The sequence below is a fragment of the Sycon ciliatum genome, chromosome 1 (assembly GCF_964019385.1).
Source record: "Sycon ciliatum chromosome 1, ocSycCili1.1, whole genome shotgun sequence".
Taxonomy (NCBI): Eukaryota; Metazoa; Porifera; class Calcarea; order Leucosolenida; family Sycettidae; genus Sycon; species Sycon ciliatum.
The window spans coordinates 67,956,168-67,974,246 of NC_088643.1; the positions used below are offsets into that span (position 1 = coordinate 67,956,168).

At 46.7% G+C, this 18,079-nt stretch overlaps 2 protein-coding genes across 3 annotated transcripts in view; both read left to right on the plus strand.

Moving 5' to 3' along the window:
- The window catches only part of LOC135805064 (disintegrin and metalloproteinase domain-containing protein 10-like), a 19,412-nt gene extending 14,632 nt beyond the window's left edge, over window positions 1–4,780 (plus strand). For both annotated transcript variants that reach the window (XM_065319054.1, XM_065319055.1), the window contains exons 8-9: window positions 1–167; window positions 2,503–4,780. The exon at window positions 1–167 is cut by the window's left edge and continues 29 nt beyond it. In XM_065319054.1, the coding sequence (XP_065175126.1) occupies window positions 1–167; window positions 2,503–3,348 (1,013 nt within the window). In that variant the 3' untranslated portion in view covers window positions 3,349–4,780. The remainder of the gene's footprint in view (window positions 168–2,502) is intronic.
- Window positions 4,781–5,651: 871 nt separating this feature from the next.
- Window positions 5,652–13,528, plus strand: LOC135805065 (protein FAM228B-like). The gene is made up of 7 exons (XM_065319056.1): window positions 5,652–6,179; window positions 8,971–9,060; window positions 9,756–9,854; window positions 10,225–10,323; window positions 10,712–10,795; window positions 11,373–11,602; window positions 12,341–13,528. The coding sequence occupies exons 1-7, from the start codon at window positions 6,168–6,170 to the stop codon at window positions 12,423–12,425; spliced, it is 699 nt and encodes a 232-aa protein (XP_065175128.1). The 5' UTR covers window positions 5,652–6,167; the 3' UTR covers window positions 12,426–13,528.
- Window positions 13,529–18,079: the final 4,551 nt, after the last annotated feature.

Genomic DNA, 18,079 nt, shown 5'->3' on the forward strand with positions numbered 1-18,079 from the left:
GCACATGCAGTTTCGTTCTGAGCAGCAGCAATGTGACGTGCAGCGAGCCGCACGAGTGCAGGATAGGCCTGTCAGTGTGCAATGGCACCACCAGCACTTGTCCTGTCACACCACCGAAATCAGACGGCACAGTCTGCAACAAAGGCCGTGCCTCTTGCAAGGATGGGGTGAGTGCCATTCACAGTTTCTTGGTACAAGAAAGTTTTTGTCATACATGTTAGCGCTAACTCCAATCTAAAGAGTGGTACAGTAGTGACTTCGGCAACAATTTTATGGGATGGATGGCAGTCGTGAGTCAGTCAAGTGTCGAGTCACGTCGGCAGAAACGTGCGAGCTCCAGTGTGGAGAGCAACCAACTTTCTTTAGAACTCCAATCTGACTAGTTTACGAACTCTCTCCAGAAAAAATCCATAATTTTGGTGCAGTTTCTTGTAGGAGCGAAACTGTGAATGGACGAGTTTGAGAGAGTTTTCCAGCCACATGTTATAATGTACAGTGTACCTTGAGTGACCCGTTCTTCTCCAATGGCTCCATGTCCAGGGCTTGAAAGTGATTGCGTCAGAAGTCAACAAATAATGACTTCTGGGTCAAATCAGATCCACTCTGACCATGGCAAAGTTCAGTATCCGATGTGTAAGCGCAAAAAAGTGGTTTGTGCTGCAGGGAAAGCACTGGAAATTAAAACTAACTAACAATACGGATAAGATCAAGAGTACATAACACCTTGGGGGTTATGTACTCTTGATAAGATTGATAACAAAAAAAGAAAAAAAAGAAACAGTCTGGTCTGGAAGGCTCCAGAATTGTCGGGGCGCTAAGTGCCCTCCATTGGAAATGACACTCAATCACGGACTGAAACGCAACCATGTCGAGCCATTATACTTGCTTTGAAGTTTCGTGACGCACAAAGCCAATGATACCGCACTCTGTGTTGACCCTCTTGACCGTACGACCGAACATAGTGGCAAGATATGGCCACATGGTGAGGTCCTCTTCCTCCTTCACAAGAAATAATATCCAAAAGGGGTGATGCACCCTCTCTGACAAATAACCATGCAGCAGTCGTCCGTCATCTAACTTTGGAAACTTTGGTGAGCAGCTACACCCTGGAAATAAAGCCGCTGCCAACCAGGGCGTCCAATGTTCACTGACGACAGTGTTTATCTTGGACATCTTCTTTGTCTTGAGAAGCTGTTTCTCCCAGGCCGACAGGAGAAGGAGATGGTGTGTGGTGAAGGAGAAGGAGAGGGAAATGGTGGAGCTGTCAGATAGGCTGTCTATGATGGAGCTGAACGCAGTTGCTAACTCACAGCGGGCCTATTTGGAGTTGCTCTTCGAGAAGGTCATCTCTATGCTCGAATGGAGCACTACATTATCAGCCTGTACTGCTGCTGCCTGTATTACACTGTCACACTGAACCTTGCAAAACAAATTTTCGGCCAAAATGCCCGGGCCGAAAATAGCCGAAAACAAATATGCTATACCGTATATAGGAGGTCGGAGGCTGATAACAATTTCCAAACGAAGGTAGATCCACGAACATTCACGCAAATTCCAATTGAGCCATTCCCTGTACTATCCTTGATGAGAAGGGAACGAAACGTTCGATACAGTATTAGAAGTGCCTTGTTGACTGGATGTGTAGAATTGCGTGAATTCCTTCATTTGGAAATAAAATAAAATAAATAAATAAATATGCGCCGGATAGTTGTAGACTTACAGTGTGCATGGCCTACATTGTAATGTGCTTGCATAGCATGCCTATTTGTATTCCTACATGTTAGAGCAGGCAGCCTGCTGCCCATTCGCAGCCCAACCTGGAGGTAGGGATATCAGCGAACACACTGCGCAGGCACTTTGCGCATGGATGATGATGACTTGATGAGCGTAGGGAAATCTCCCCGCCGAAAAAAGAATTTTTATTTAAAAGTAAGTTGGCAGGTCTGTTGTATAAATCTATACAAGAACTCGATCCACGATGATCAAAAGCCAGCATTGCCATGACCGGCTGGCTGTGATGTAGCGCTTTCAAACTCTATCTATTCCTTTCCTATGCTGTGCTGTGCAACTGCAAGAGAAGACTGAAACCCAGACTGTGCAGCCTCTGGCTTTTGCCGCATGGGTGTCTGTCATGGCGAAATTCCTGGATTTCAGCATAGTTGGCGCAGATATGTGTTGCGGGCAGTGGTGCAGTAGTGCCTTCACCTGAGCTGCAGTCGTGCAGCAGGAGACCAGCGGGAATATCGCTTATGCACACCGTACTGTATCACTAGTGTGATGGACTTTCGCCGTGACAGCAACTCATTGGAGTTGTGTACTCTGGGTTTCAGGCTCCCTTGGTAATGGCACATGTAGCTATCATCGAGTTCAGTCAATACACGACACTCACTTCCTAGTCCATTGTATTGCTCAGGCTTGTTGATGGAAAGTTGTGATGTTCTCTGAGCCAGGTTGCTTTTTTTCCCCTGTGCCCTTTGTCATGTTCTGTTTTCTTTTCTCCAGGAGTGCACGGACTCGCTGTGCGCGCACTTTGGCACAAAGCGCTGCTTCTGCGGGCAGCCTTCACAGTGCCACGTGTGCTGCATGCACGAGGGAAAGTGCCGCACGCTGGACTCGCTGTCGGCCGCGACTCCGCAGCGCTTCAACGTCACCGGCCTGGAGCTGTTCCTGCCGCCCGGAGCGCCTTGCAACGACTTCGCCGGCTCGTGTAACTTTCTCCACGTCTGCCGGCAGCTGAGCGATAGCAGTGCCCTCCTCGACGTACACAACTTTCTCTTCAGCGCATCCACGTACGAGGCTGCGTACCTATGGATCAAGGCCAACTGGTGGATTGTGATATTGTCCGGATTTGGTTTGGTGGTACTTTTCAGCATTGTTATCTACCAGTGTTCATACAAAACGCCGCAAAAGATATTGCGTGTGCGCAATTCGCACCGCATGCCACAGTCCGGTCCCTCCAATGCGCCGCGCCGGACTTCCTCCTCCGACCCGCCAGGCAAACAGAGTGCCACCTCGTCGCGGCACGGTACATCCAAACAGCCACATAATAGCTCCTCGGCAACATCACAAAATGCCACCAGTGTGTCACGCCAACAGTCGACAGCAACCCATCTCTCGAACACAACACGCAGCGGTGTGTTCAGTGCCTCGCGGCAGCGTTCGACAACAACTCCCGATCTGTACGAGGCATCGCGGCAAGGTACTTTCGACGAGGCACAACAGTCATCCAAGAATTCCTCACAACGGCACAGTACGTTTGGTTCGTCACCGCGCCCACCACCAGCTTCTTCAAATCGCTGTCCAACGCCGCTTAAAAAACAAGTCACTGTCATGTCAGATCTTCTTTAGGCAAGTCTATGTGTGATATCTACAGCACACACACACACACACACACACACACACACACACACACACACACACACACACACACACACACACACACACACAGTCAACGCATTCAGCGCAGTCCTTGGTTTCCTTGTTTACCTGGACTGCTTTGCACCTGATCATACCTGGTTATGACCTGGGCATTTGCCTCAGCAGTCTCGTGTCATGCAACGGAAGCGTTCCAAGGCCCAAAGTGGTATGCGTGCTTCAGTTTATCCCTCAACAGTGAGAGGAAGTTGCGACGTGTCCTCCTAAGGTCTCGTACTGCATATCTGCGCATACGCTTCGAATTACATCGACATCATCCGTGGTGTTTTCTACGTATGTGTTCTTGTAGCAATGTTTGCACATGCCCTGGTCGACTTCTTTTGCCTACATATGCAATTCTCAATTCCAAGAAGACACTCGCTGTGCGCTCTCCTCTCATGCACATATACATGCACCTGTCAATCATGGAGATGATGTCACCGGCTGCCAACCCAGGCTATTGCCCTTCAATTAGACTGCAGATGCCAGTGCCAGTGCTGGTGCTGGTGCGAACGCCTGTACCTGGGTATACACAGCTTTGCTGGTCAGTGTGTGTTCAACTGCTGCTCTTGCAGTCTCTTTTGTTGCTGGTTTCTTCGTTTTGTTGATTAACGCCGTTCCTTGTGTGTGTGTGTGTGTGTGTGTGTGTGGTGTGTGTGGTGTGTGTGTGTGTGTGTGTGTGTGTGTGTGTGTGTGTGTGTGTGTGCGTGCGTGCGCTCCCAACACTGCCACAGAACATGCTGTAAATACAATGTATCTCTACGAATCTTGAACTTTCATAGCATTGAATTCTCTTTTACATGGTCATACTCAGTGTATGTTTGCCTTTATCTGGCGAGGAACACTTTCATATTTTTACAAAAATGATATTGCATCTCCACCAATATATTTCATATTCTTTTAGACAAAGTGTCTGAAGTCTCTGCTGCATATTCTTTTATCCAAAAGAGTTCTGATGTGAATCACACCTTTTTTTATCATTTGTTTGCTCCCCCATTTCTTTCTCTTGCCAGTGTTTCCGCACATCATAGTGTTTGTACAGCTTGTCCCTGTTTTACTGTTCATGCAGCTTTGTTAGGGTCCGTTTCATCACTGGTGATGGTAATGTGGCTATGGACACTTTTTCAAGTTTTTTGTCCGCATTTGTTCTCAATTCCTGGAGACGGCAACGTGACCATGAACACTGTTTTGTCTACATTTGTTCTCCGGCAATTTCTGGTGCTTGTAATGTGGCTATGAACATTATTTTGTCCACACGTTTGTTCTCAATTCCTTTTTACCTCTTCTTCACGTTGCTCACAATTATTTGTATTGGCACACAATGTTCGGTCACTGAATATAGAAATGTGGTAACAACACGAGCACACAGGCGATGTGGAAACAAGAGTTTTATTATGGCAATGAACTACATAGAACTAGAACTAGCGAGGTCAGTGGACATCATTGAACATAGCAACTATAGCTCTCTTGTCTCCCCCCCCCCCCCACACACACACGGGAGGTGAGCGGTACAAGACGTCCATACTAAAAACATTGCATGCCACACGTGTACCGGTACAGTGTATACCGGTACAGTGTATACCGGTACAGTGTATACCGGTATTTGTTTGTTTGTTTTGTTTGTATTCTTTATTTAGAGTGGGAAGTCCAAAACAGGCCCTAGCCTAATAACAATGGTCCCACTAGTGAGGGAATGCTGTATTTACTTGAAGAAGTATGGTTGGTGGGCTCTTCAGTGCCTCAGCCCATCCCAGCATGGCTCACTAGTGTGCCTTCCGCCTTGTTAGTTGTAACTACTTGCAACAATGCTGGCAATCGTCCAACAATGCGATCACGATCATGTAACCAGGGTAACCATGGTAACTAAATTGTTGATAAACGTGTGCAGGGTCTACATGGTCTACCAGCGACAATTTCCATGGTGACAAGTTTTCCTCATCTTCACCATGGTGACAGTTACACCTCCACACGTACACGACATCACATCATTCATTCAAGCTTCATCTCATGCAATGCTGCTAGCATGCTCACTAGCACTGTCACTTGTCATTGTCACCACTGGTCACTGACTGTGTTATGTCAGGCTTCACACTCTTTTCTACTCCACTTCCACTGGCACTGTCTTCATTCACTGATTCAGTGCTTCCCCTCCGACTCCGAATGAGACCCAGCAGTACTAGTGCTAGTACTAGTACTAGCACAGCGCGTGCCCATGGTGTCTGACGAGTGACGGCAAAATGTTACCAGGTTACGTACTAGTATGTCGAATGAAGGAGAAATACTCCGTAAAGTAAATACTAGCTTACTTACAGTAGTTATTTACAAGAGTTAGACAGTAAATAACTAGTACTCATGGTACTCATGGTACTTGGTCGAACATAGCCGCAGCAGGTCTATCTATGTCTTTACGGTTATTACCGGACGCCGGTCTGTAAATCGTGGCTGTAGTGTAGGCCATAATTATGGGGTGTGTGTAGCTAGCGAGACAGCAGCAAGATCTAGATCGGCAGCACTGGAGAGATATCCAGGACGTCTCGGAGACCTGTTTCAAGTTCAACCTCTACAACTCACTGCTGACAGTGCTGTGCTGCAGCGCTGCGAGTGACCAAGCACGCGGCTATTTCTCGCAGAGCGAAACAACAGATTCGTCCTGTCACAGGCGGTGTTCAATAGGCCATAGGGTCGACCGAGGGGGGCCACTTGCGCCACGGAGTCGAACACATACTCCATTGTCTTCCAATTCTACAAACAACATGAGCAAGCAGGTACGTGTGCGGTAGCTCTTCAATACTTCATGCACTCACGTAATCTGACCGGTCAAAGACTAAATACTACACAAGGCAGAACAACTGAACAGAGACCAAAAGCTTTCTCGTGACTCCGAGTTTCGTGGAGTTTTTTTTAACACGAAACTTGGAGTCACGAGAAGGCTTTTGGTCTCTGTTGTCCTGCCTTGTGTAATCTGATCGGTCGGTATTTTCTATTCCTTCTACTAAAACTAGTTCGTATTCAGTCTGCATGTAGATCTGCCAGGCCCGGTGGAACCGGTCCGGCTGGTCAGGCCACAGGTGCATAGCACCACCATTGGAGGTGTGGTCTGGCAGGAGAGGGGGGGGGGGGTGTCCCCCCCCCGGGAAAGTTTGGAAATTAGGGTTCAAAATCCTGCATTCTGGGCACCTTTTTCGTGGTCAGGTGAAAAAGTGGTCCGGCCAAAGCCAGACGAGCCGGACTGGCTGTTACGCCCCTGGGCCATGGCCGGACCAACGTTTTGACCACCAACGCGTGTTTTAATACTGCTGCCGGGTTAGGTCAGATATAGCCACCATATCACACTCCTACAAGTATGACAGGCTTTGGGTAGGGTCAGATCAATCAAAAACTCCTTCCGCCGGTCACGTGTCTACCTAGTATTGTGCACGTGTGAGCAGGGGGATTATGCCGTGTAAGTCATCTCGAAGCTATGAAACATGTCGATGTACATGCACGTGCACGTGAAACTGGATGATGTAGCCTGTGCGCACGTATTGTAGGTGTGCGGTGAACGGTGACGGTGAAGCTGCACTGCCAAGGATCATTGTGCCGCACACTACAGTGCATTCGCCAAATCGGGGCCCCTGATACCCTAAAACTACATGTACATGTGCACCATCTTGACGAACTCTCCATGATCCAGGATGGAGCAGCTTGGAGAGGCTGTATTCACGCGGCATAGCACACATACAGGCGATCTCTAGCGGAGGAAGTCCGAACAGCAGCGGAACCAAGTGTTTCAAAATAGTATTTTTTCGTATTGTGTCGATGCATATTGTAACGTGATCTGTAATAAGAATAAAGTGAGACTGTGAAAAACCTATAGGTCCAGATTTGGCGAATCATGGCGCTATAGTATGATATCCATCAGGAGTGAGCGATGTTGATCAGGAATGCAAACATAGCCATTGGCAAGCATGGGGATGGGGAGGGGGGGGGGGGCGGCATTTTATGGCTGTGTATACCGTGGGAGTGTATCCTTGCATGCCGGTACATGCGTGGAGGCGTGTGGAGACTCCCAGTGGCGTGGCTGGTCCTTATTTTATGGGGGGGGGGGGGGGGGGGGGTGCACGGGCGTATATATGCGGAGGATGGCTGTGCAGGTCATTCATGGTCATGTGCACGCCGAACCTACTTGAAGTAGGTCGAAATTTTTAGGGGGGGGGGGGGTGCACCTGCCCCCTGTGCCCCGTACGGACTACGCGCCTGGACTCCCTTTGATAGGCATCACGGCTTGCCTTTGGAGAATACTTGAAATAGAATGTCATTGTCATGGTGTGTGTGTGTGTGTGTGTGTGTGTGTGTGTGTGTGTGTGTGTGTGTGTGTGTGTGTGTATGTGTGTCACTGTGTGTGTGTGTGTGTGTGTGTGTGTGTGTGTGTGTGTGTGTGTGTGTGTGTGTGTGTGTGTGTCAGTCCGGTTGGTGGGTACACTTATGCCTGATTGTGTTGGGGCTGTTGCCAACAGGCTCGGCTGCTTGAAGGTGTATTGTTGTATCTGCCACCTTTGTTGGTTTCAGGGCTCGTATACTTTCTATTTGAAGTATACATACCTGTTAACCATGGACTGCTTCTGGCTAGATTAACTCTTGTGTACTGAATCAATGATGCTAGTGACGCTTAGATCAGATCCACTCTGATTTAGCCACCACACTAGTAGCAAGTATTACCTTCACTGGGGGCAGGGGTAAAATGCAGTTGGATCCCAGGACGGATACCCTGATGCCGTCAATCCTTTTTCTGCACCTTGTCCTCACCCACTTACTGAGGTGTGGTGAGCCCATAAGTGGGATCATTTTCAAGTCCACCCAGAGTTTTGGGGATTTCAGGGGGTGTCGGCCGTTGGGCGGTTCAATAGCCAGTTGAGTCATCTTTCCAAGATTCCTTTTGAGTCTCTCTCCCCTCTCCCGGGGAGACCCACGTGACCAGTTTTGGCAGTGAGCAACAAGTACAAGTACAAGACAGTTAGTACAAGTGTGTGTCCCATATGGTGCAGTGTTATGTGCAGCGATTTCCAATCGATAGGTTGCGCGTTCGATTCCCGACGACTATGGTCACACACATCTTTCTTCTCTTTCTCAGATTCCTCCTGACTTTTCTTTCATTCTCCTGGGTGGTTACCAACAGCCAGTGCATGCCGGAGTATGTGGTGTGATGCGTGTGTGAAAAAAATGAAAAAAAAAGAAAAGTAGGGATTCACTCGCCAGAAAAAGCCACTTCATAGCTGTGTGGTGTAGACCAGGCTGAATAGTGGCGGTCAATTCTTCAGCCTTGCAAGCTGTTGAATGGTGCAATCCCAGCACAAGCTGCTATGGCTTCTGCTGTAGCATCGCTATCATCGCCTCCGGCGATGGGCGTCCAATGGTCCAATGGTGTGTGTGTGTGTCACTGTGTGTGTGTGTCACTGTATGTGTGTGTCACTGTGTGTGTGTGTGACTGTATGTGTGTCCATGTGTATGCACGTGTACACGGGTGTGTGCGTGTCCATGTGTCTGTAACGTGCATGCATGATGGCATGGTGCGCACAGGTACCAAACGTGTATGCTAAACGACCTCATCGGGGCGGAACGCCTTTACTGTGCGACGACTTCTTGGCCAAGAGCGAGGAGATCATGCAGGTAGGTAGTAGGGTACTAGGTAGGTGTGCAGTCTGTGTGCTAGCCCAGTCTGCAGTCATTGTGCCAGGTGATCATGTGCCTTAGGCCCAGTCTGCAGTCTTTGTGCCAGGTGATCATGTGCCTTAGGCCCAGGCTGCAATCTTTGTGCCAGGTGATCATGTGCTTTAGGTCCAGTCTGCAATCTTTTCAACCGGTTTAGCCTGGTGATGACATGGAATGATTGATTTCTGGTGAAGATAATTTACCGCATAATTATGTACGCGTAGTCATGCCAAGTTACTTGACTCGCTTGATCGGATTGCATTGGATAGCACTGTATCTATGTACACAGGTTTACCCTAGTTAGTAGACAACCCCGCAGGGACCCTAGTTAGTAGACAACCCCGCAGGGACCCTAGTTAGTAGACAACCCCGCAGGGGTTTCTACAAATGTTCGGTCTTATGACGAGTATTACCTACTATCCAGACGTGAATGTACGCGTTTTAAGCACCAGGGGAGTTTCTATCGTTGTCTACTAACGAGGTTTTTCTTGTAGCCGGTGTCGTACTAACCTGGGTAGACCTGTACCGGTAGGTGCACCAGTGTCCACGGTTCACGATTGTGCATGCTTCATGTTTCACTGTGCACTGGTTGATAGTGGTCGGTGTGCCGGTGACATCCGTTGATGTGCCCCCCCCTCTCCTCTCCTCGGTAGGATGTGAAGGGCTATCTGAAGGAGAGCGAGGAGAAGCAGCTGCGGCGGCGTGAGCGACTGCACCAGCGCTGGGAAGAGGAGCACTTTCGCAAGCACCAGGTTAGTGTGTACTCCGCACTACTCAGGTCTGACATGCATGTGGTCAAGCAACGCTGGGTAGCTAGTAGCTACTACTAGTAATAACCGACATGACGTGCAACAGAGAAGTGTACCAGCTGACTTGCATTGTGAAATACGGCCGCATCAGATTCATAAACATGTAAATTTTGAGTACTTTTGAAGATGAAGTTCATAAGCACAGACTACGGTGTCTTGCAACCGGCACTGAGGTAACTGAACCCATCCAGACTTGGTAGTCATGCTGTGATGAGAGTCAGAATGACACGTTTGTGCGTGTGTGTGTGTGTGTGTGTTGTTGTTGTTGTTGTCGTTCTCGTCGTCGCCGTCGTCGTCGATCGCTGATATCCAGGAACATGTTGCATGGCAACTGGCTGGGCCTCGCTATGATGTCTTGAAGCAGAGGCGGTCTGCACATGCAAACCAGTATCTTGATGTCACCGACCGGAAGGTAGGTATTGTGTCTTGACAAGCCATCATCACGTTGTTTCCAGCTCACGTTGTTTCCAGCTCATGTTGTTTCCAACTCGGCCAATGACTATAGCCTAGTATAGGATGATCTAAGACGACTGAGAGACAGCAAGTTCAAGTGGTGCTTGGAAGTGGAGGAATCTTTCCAACCGTGCTGCACCACACAATTGATTGGCCACTCAAGAGTCATGACCTAGCAGCATGGATGCAGCAAATACAGTAGGGTGTTGGGCTTTGACCATGGTTATATCTAAGCCGAGCTGGCAAACTGTGCGGCAGATTTTCTGTGCACATTCGAGTTTCGACAATGTCCCTCCAGATCGCTTCATTGCTCTGTCAACTATTCTTTTCTGTATTATGTTGTACAGGGGCACGTCTTTCTGGACTCCTACTCGTCAAAGGATGGCTATGATCCCTTTGCGCTCTCTCGCCAGCGGCCACATACTCTCAAGGTAATACCAGTAACCAAGTCACACGGCCTTGCACTTATACTCTCAAAGGCACAGTTACGGGCTTGGGAGTTGTCCATTTGCCAGGAGGAGAAGAAGACCCAGGCAGTGGCGAATTACCATGCGCGTATGGACCTGGATAGAGTGCGTCCAGTGCTGGCAAAAGTGTCCGATTTATCAGGCACTGTCGGAAAATCTACTCTCTCGGTCCCGAAACCTATCCAATCGGGAACCTTTCCAATTTTGACGGTGACTTGAGATTTCATCCGGACGAGTTTGATACCATCAGCGAGACTGCACACCACACACACGGCACACCATACACTCTGCACACTGTTGAAATGCTGGAGTGTACCTATGAGATATCACTGTCCTCAGGTTCATGCACTAAAATGCTTCTAAGACTCTGTGTGCGCGCGTGCATGTGTGTGTGTGTGTGTGTGTGTGTGTGTGTGCGCGCGCGTGTGCGTGCGTGTGATGGTGGCCTTACTTTGGGGATCCTGCAGTTTCCTCAGGAAAATATGTTGACAATTCAGCCGATATGTCACAGTGAACACTGTTATGCTATGTCTTCCTTCAGACCTCTCCCAGAAACTGGAAAACAGACCCGCTTCAGTACGTCGCTACCGAGACAAGCCGTACAAGGAATATCCGAACAAGTGAAATAGATGCAGCGCCTCACAGCAAGATGATGTTCATCACTCACCCGCAGAAGCCCCTGAAGCCGCTGGGCCGACACGGCACAAGTTGGGACGAGTGGGATGAGATGGGCCGAACCTACATCGACAGCGATGCACGGCAATGCAGTCAGTAAGTCGGGGTCGGCCAAAAGTAGTGCATCATGCGGCACTGTGCTACAGTGTAGAGCTGTTGCTTCTGCTGGCAACCTATGCTGATGTTCGCATGCTGTGTGCATCCGTCAGCAGGGCAGCGAGGTGCTGGTGTTACATGCAGTTACATGCAGCTACATGTAGTTGTATGTAGTTGTATGTAGTTGTATGTAGTTGTATGTAGTTGTATGTACATGTAGTTGCATGTAGTTGCATGTAGTTGCATGCACGTTTTACAGTGTCGCACTATGTCGGCACACGTAGGCGTGCAAATACAGTTTCTGGTCCCGGATGATGGATCAGTCCGCTTCAATGAACGCAACAGCGATTGTCCCTACATTGCCATAGGACAGTAAATGCCACTTGAATACATGCCGATGGTACCTATCCTGATTGACACCACTACTGTACTAGGGGATGACATCACTACTAGGGGATGACATCACTACTAGGGGATGACATCACTACTAGGGGATGACATCACTACTAGGGGATGTCGCATTGCAGCTCATTGCAGCTGAGTATGGTAAGGAACCATTTCTACAATTGTCTAGCCTGTTTCCAAACCCAAGCCGGCAGCACTTGACTACAGTGCATCATCACTATTTCAAATGCTTGAATGTTTACAATACAGCTGTGTCAGGTCATTGGATAATCATAGCAAATACCACTCATATCTCGCACTCTCCTTTGCTGTTCCTCTCCTTCTGCTCAACAGGCAAAAGATACTGAACATTCGCAACACAAGTGGCGACTGTGCCGATAGCCTAGTTGATCGGCTACCCGCGCTGCCATCGACGTGAGTGTTGACGATACAGTGCACACACACACACACACACACACACACACACACACACACACACTGCACGTAACGTGGTACATGTACATGTTATATGTGAGACCTGGCCCAATGGGCAGGTAGCAGCACTCCGGCAGCCATGTGCAGCTGCACCTCTGGTATCCGGTAGCAACCAGACGGCAAGTGACGTGTCGCACACACACACACACTGTGTTTGTGCAACATGCGTGCGTGTGTGTGTGTGCATGTGCGTGTGTGTGATCCATTGTGTTTAACAACATTGTGGGGCTGCCGTGTCCGGATGATCCTCGTCCTGCTGTTGGGAGACTGCGCCAAGCTAGACAAGCTACCGTACACATGTTGAGACCGTTGAGTATCCGTGTATCCGTGGTGGCCCACACTCTAGTCTGGCCACAAGAACATGTCTCGTAGACATGACAACAAGATGAGATTCAGAAGACACACATTTTTGTATCTTATCTCATGGATTTCATCTCTCTGACAACCGGGTTGTGACCATGGTGACAATGGTGCATGTAGTGTACTGCTACTGCCCTGCACCATACTTCACCTGAACTCCACCACAATCAGTATATCATGTAATGAACTGGCTCAGTGACCCTTTTAACAGTTTTAGAAATCTGAAAATACCGCTGAATGAGATTGGTCTGAGCTGCTCAGAACCCATGGAGTGAGCGCACGTGCTGCCGTGCTGGACATGGCTGGGCCGAGATCCTATCAGGAAGTCTTTTGCACGTTGCTTTGCTATGGGATCGGCAGTGTACGTGAACGGTCATAAATGAACGCCACAAAGCTTGCACTGAGCTGAAGGTAATTATTTGCATGCTTTGTTCCGAAATTTTGTGGAGTTCTAAACCTGAGCTGCATCATCGTCTTGTGCTCGCAATCCTGCTCTCTGAAGTTATTTTTCATCCTCCCGCTGTGGGTGATTGCATCTCTGCTGCCTGTAGTAACAACTGCTGGACCAGCTTTTGTTTTCAGATCCTGAATGCTGCTCCCGGTTGATGTTTGAGTGATATTCATTGTGCACACACCACACTGTCTACAATACAGTGCAGCATGGCCACATGCAGCCTTTCCGTGACACCCGCAGACGCATGTGCGCAGTCATAATGTGTACAATGCCATGTGTGTGTGTGTGTGTGTGTGTGTGTGTGTGTGTGTGTGTGTGTGTGCGTGTGTGCGTGTGTGCGTGTGTGTGCGTGCGTGTGTCTGTGTGTGTGTGCCAGCTAGTCCGGTTGGTGGGTACACATATGCCAGATAGTGTTGGGTCTGTTGCCAACAGGCTCGGCTGCTTGAAGGTGTGTTGTTGTATCTGCCACCTTTGTTGGATTCAGGGTTCATATACTTTCTATTTGAAGTATACATACCTGTTGACCATGGACTGCTTCTGGCTAGATTAATTCTTGTGTAATCAACGGTGCTAGTGAAGCTTATGTCAGATCCACTCTGATTTAGCCACTCACACTATTACCAAGTGTTACCCTCACTGGGGGCAGGGGTAACTGCAGTTGGATCCCAGGACAGATACACTGGCAGTGATGCCGTCAATCCTTTTTCTGCACCTTGTCCTCACCCACTTACTGAGGTGTGGTGAGCCTGTAAGTAGAATCATGCCCAAGTACACCCATAGTTTGGGGATTTCAGGGGGTGTCGGTCGTTGGGCGGTTCAATAGCCAATTGAGTCCTCTTTCCAAGATTCCTTTTGAGTTTCTCTCTCCCCTCTCCCGGGGAGACCCACGTGACCAATTTTGGCAGTGAGCAAGTACAGTACAGTGTGTGTGTGTGTGTGCGTGCGCGAAAGTGTGTGGTGTGTGTATGTGTGTGCGTGTGTGTGTGTGTGCATTTGTGTGTGTGTGTGTGTGTGTGTGTGTGTGTGTGTGTGCATTTGTGTGTGTGTGTGTGACTGTGTGTGTGTGTGTGTGTGCGCTCGCGCATGTGTGCAGATGTATGTGTGTGTATGTGTGCGTGTGTGTGGAGGGGGGGGGGGGGAGGTAAACCTAATCCCTGGCACACTGCATGGAGATCAATTAGATGGACGCTCATCTCAACAGAACACACTATTCAGCTAGAAGCTAAGCCATACATTTTTTTAGTGTTTATTTGAATTCGGATAGCTCAACAGTACAGAAGTATAACTACAAGGAGTACCGAATAGAAGGCCCCGAGAATGGGAAACCCCCCAAAAAAACAAAAAAAAAAAAAACAATTTACATGATACTAGTGAACCTGTAACAAGACGGCAACGTCTGTAGGGCCTTCCCTATCAAAATAATAAATTCTACTACTACTACTACTACTACTACTACTACTACTACTACTACTACTACTACTACTACTACTACTACTACTACTGACCAAACCACTTTTACGGGCAAAAAAATACCATGGTAAGCACACAAGTGATGGAAAAGAGTGAGTAAGAACGAAAGAGAGAAAGAAAGAGAGAATGCACTAGTATGTCAAGAGAAGTAATCAATTGTTAAGGTCTTTGAGCTATTGTTATATTGTCCAGATTGACGCATGGACACTGAATCTCAGCCGGCAGCCTGTCGACACTGCACCAACAACGACGAGCGGACGCGACGCTGGTAGGATGATCGGCAACCGCGAAAGCAGGTTATTGCCCACCGTACGAGGCAGAATGCCAGCCGAACACGCAATGCACTGACGATGCTTGAATACCGGATGTCTTTATTGCGCTCCGCGAGCCGACCGGCAAGTGTCGCCAGGAATCGTGAGCACTCCGGCCCCGCCATCCCATTCGTGGCGAACACAAGAGGGGTGAAAGAGCCTCTCTCGACTTCAGTGACCCTGGCACCGTACTGCTGCTTCTTTTGCCGTTCATGGGCCCTGAGTTGGTTAAGGACTTCTGGACCAGACAGCACAGACGCCTTAGGGTGGGTTACCCTAACATCAAAATAAGCGTCTTGCTGCCTTGTCCAGAAGCCCCGGGCACGAATGTCCAGCCGAGCCTCATCAGTCCGGTTAGCCGTCGCATAGGGCAGATCCTCGCCAGACAGCGGCCGGAGACGTGGCTCTGTCTCGACATCGCGAACAGCTTCGGAGAGCGTCTCCGCCAGGATGTCACGCACTACTACTACTACTACTACTACTACTACTACTACTACTACTACTACTACTACTACTACTACTACTACTACTACTACTACTACTACTACTACTACTACTACTACTACTACTACTACTACTACTACTACTACTACTACTACTACTACTACTACTACTACTACTACTACTACTACTACTACTACTACTACTACTACTACTACTACTACTACTACTACTACTACTACTACTACTACTACTACTACTACTACTACTACTACTACTACTACTACTACTACTACTACTACTACTACTACTACTACTACTACTACTACTACTACTACTACTACTACTACTACTACTACTACTACTACTACTACTACTACTACTACTACTACTACTACTACTACTACTACTACTACTACTACTACTACTACTACTACTACTACTACTACTACTACTACTACTACTACTACTACTACTACTACTACTACTACTACTACTACTACTACTACTACTACTACTACTACTACTACTACTACTACTACTACTACTACTACTACTACTACTACTACTACTACTACTACTACTACTACTACTACTACTACTACTACTACTACTACTACTACTACTACTACTACTACTACTACTACTACTACTACTACTACTACTACTACTACTACTACTACTACTACTACTACTACTACTACTACTACTACTACTACTACTACTACTACTACTACTACTACTACTACTACTACTACTACTACTACTACTACTACTACTACTACTACTACTACTACTACTACTACTACTACTACTACTACTACTACTACTACTACTACTACTACTACTACTACTACTACTACTACTACTACTACTACTACTACTACTACTACTACTACTACTACTACTACTACTACTACTACTACTACTACTACTACTACTACTACTACTACTACTACTACTACTACTACTACTACTACTACTACTACTACTACTACTACTACTACTACTACTACTACTACTACTACTACTACTACTACTACTACTACTACTACTACTACTACTACTACTACTACTACTACTACTACTACTACTACTACTACTACTACTACTACTACTACTACTACTACTACTACTACTACTACTACTACTACTACTACTACTACTACTACTACTACTACTACTACTACTACTACTACTACTACTACTACTACTACTACTACTACTACTACTACTACTACTACTACTACTACTACTACTACTACTACTACTACTACTACTACTACTACTACTACTACTACTACTACTACTACTACTACTACTACTACTACTACTACTACTACTACTACTACTACTACTACTACTACTACTACTACTACTACTACTACTACTACTACTACTACTACTACTACTACTACTACTACTACTACTACTACTACTACTACTACTACTACTACTACTACTACTACTACTACTACTACTACTACTACTACTACTACTACTACTACTACTACTACTACTACTACTACTACTACTACTACTACTACTACTACTACTACTACTACTACTACTACTACTACTACTACTACTACTACTACTACTACTACTACTACTACTACTACTACTACTACTACTACTACTACTACTACTACTACTACTACTACTACTACTACTACTACTACTACTACTACTACTACTACTACTACTACTACTACTACTACTACTACTACTACTACTACTACTACTACTACTACTACTACTACTACTACTACTACTACTACTACTACTACTACTACTACTACTACTACTACTACTACTACTACTACTACTACTACTACTACTACTACTACTACTACTACTACTACTACTACTACTACTACTACTACTACTACTACTACTACTACTACTACTACTACTACTACTACTACTACTACTACTACTACTACTACTACTACTACTACTACTACTACTACTACTACTACTACTACTACTACTACTACTACTACTACTACTACTACTACTACTACTACTACTACTACTACTACTACTACTACTACTACTACTACTACTACTACTACTACTACTACTACTACTACTACTACTACTACTACTACTACTACTACTACTACTACTACTACTACTACTACTACTACTACTACTACTACTACTACTACTACTACTACTACTACTACTACTACTACTACTACTACTACTACTACTACTACTACTACTACTACTACTACTACTACTACTACTACTACTACTACTACTACTACTACTACTACTACTACTACTACTACTACTACTACTACTACTACTACTACTACTACTACTACTACTACTACTACTACTACTACTACTACTACTACTACTACTACTACTACTACTACTACTACTACTACTACTACTACTACTACTACTACTACTACTACTACTACTACTACTACTACTACTACTACTACTACTACTACTACTACTACTACTACTACTACTACTACTACTACTACTACTACTACTACTACTACTACTACTACTACTACTACTACTACTACTACTACTACT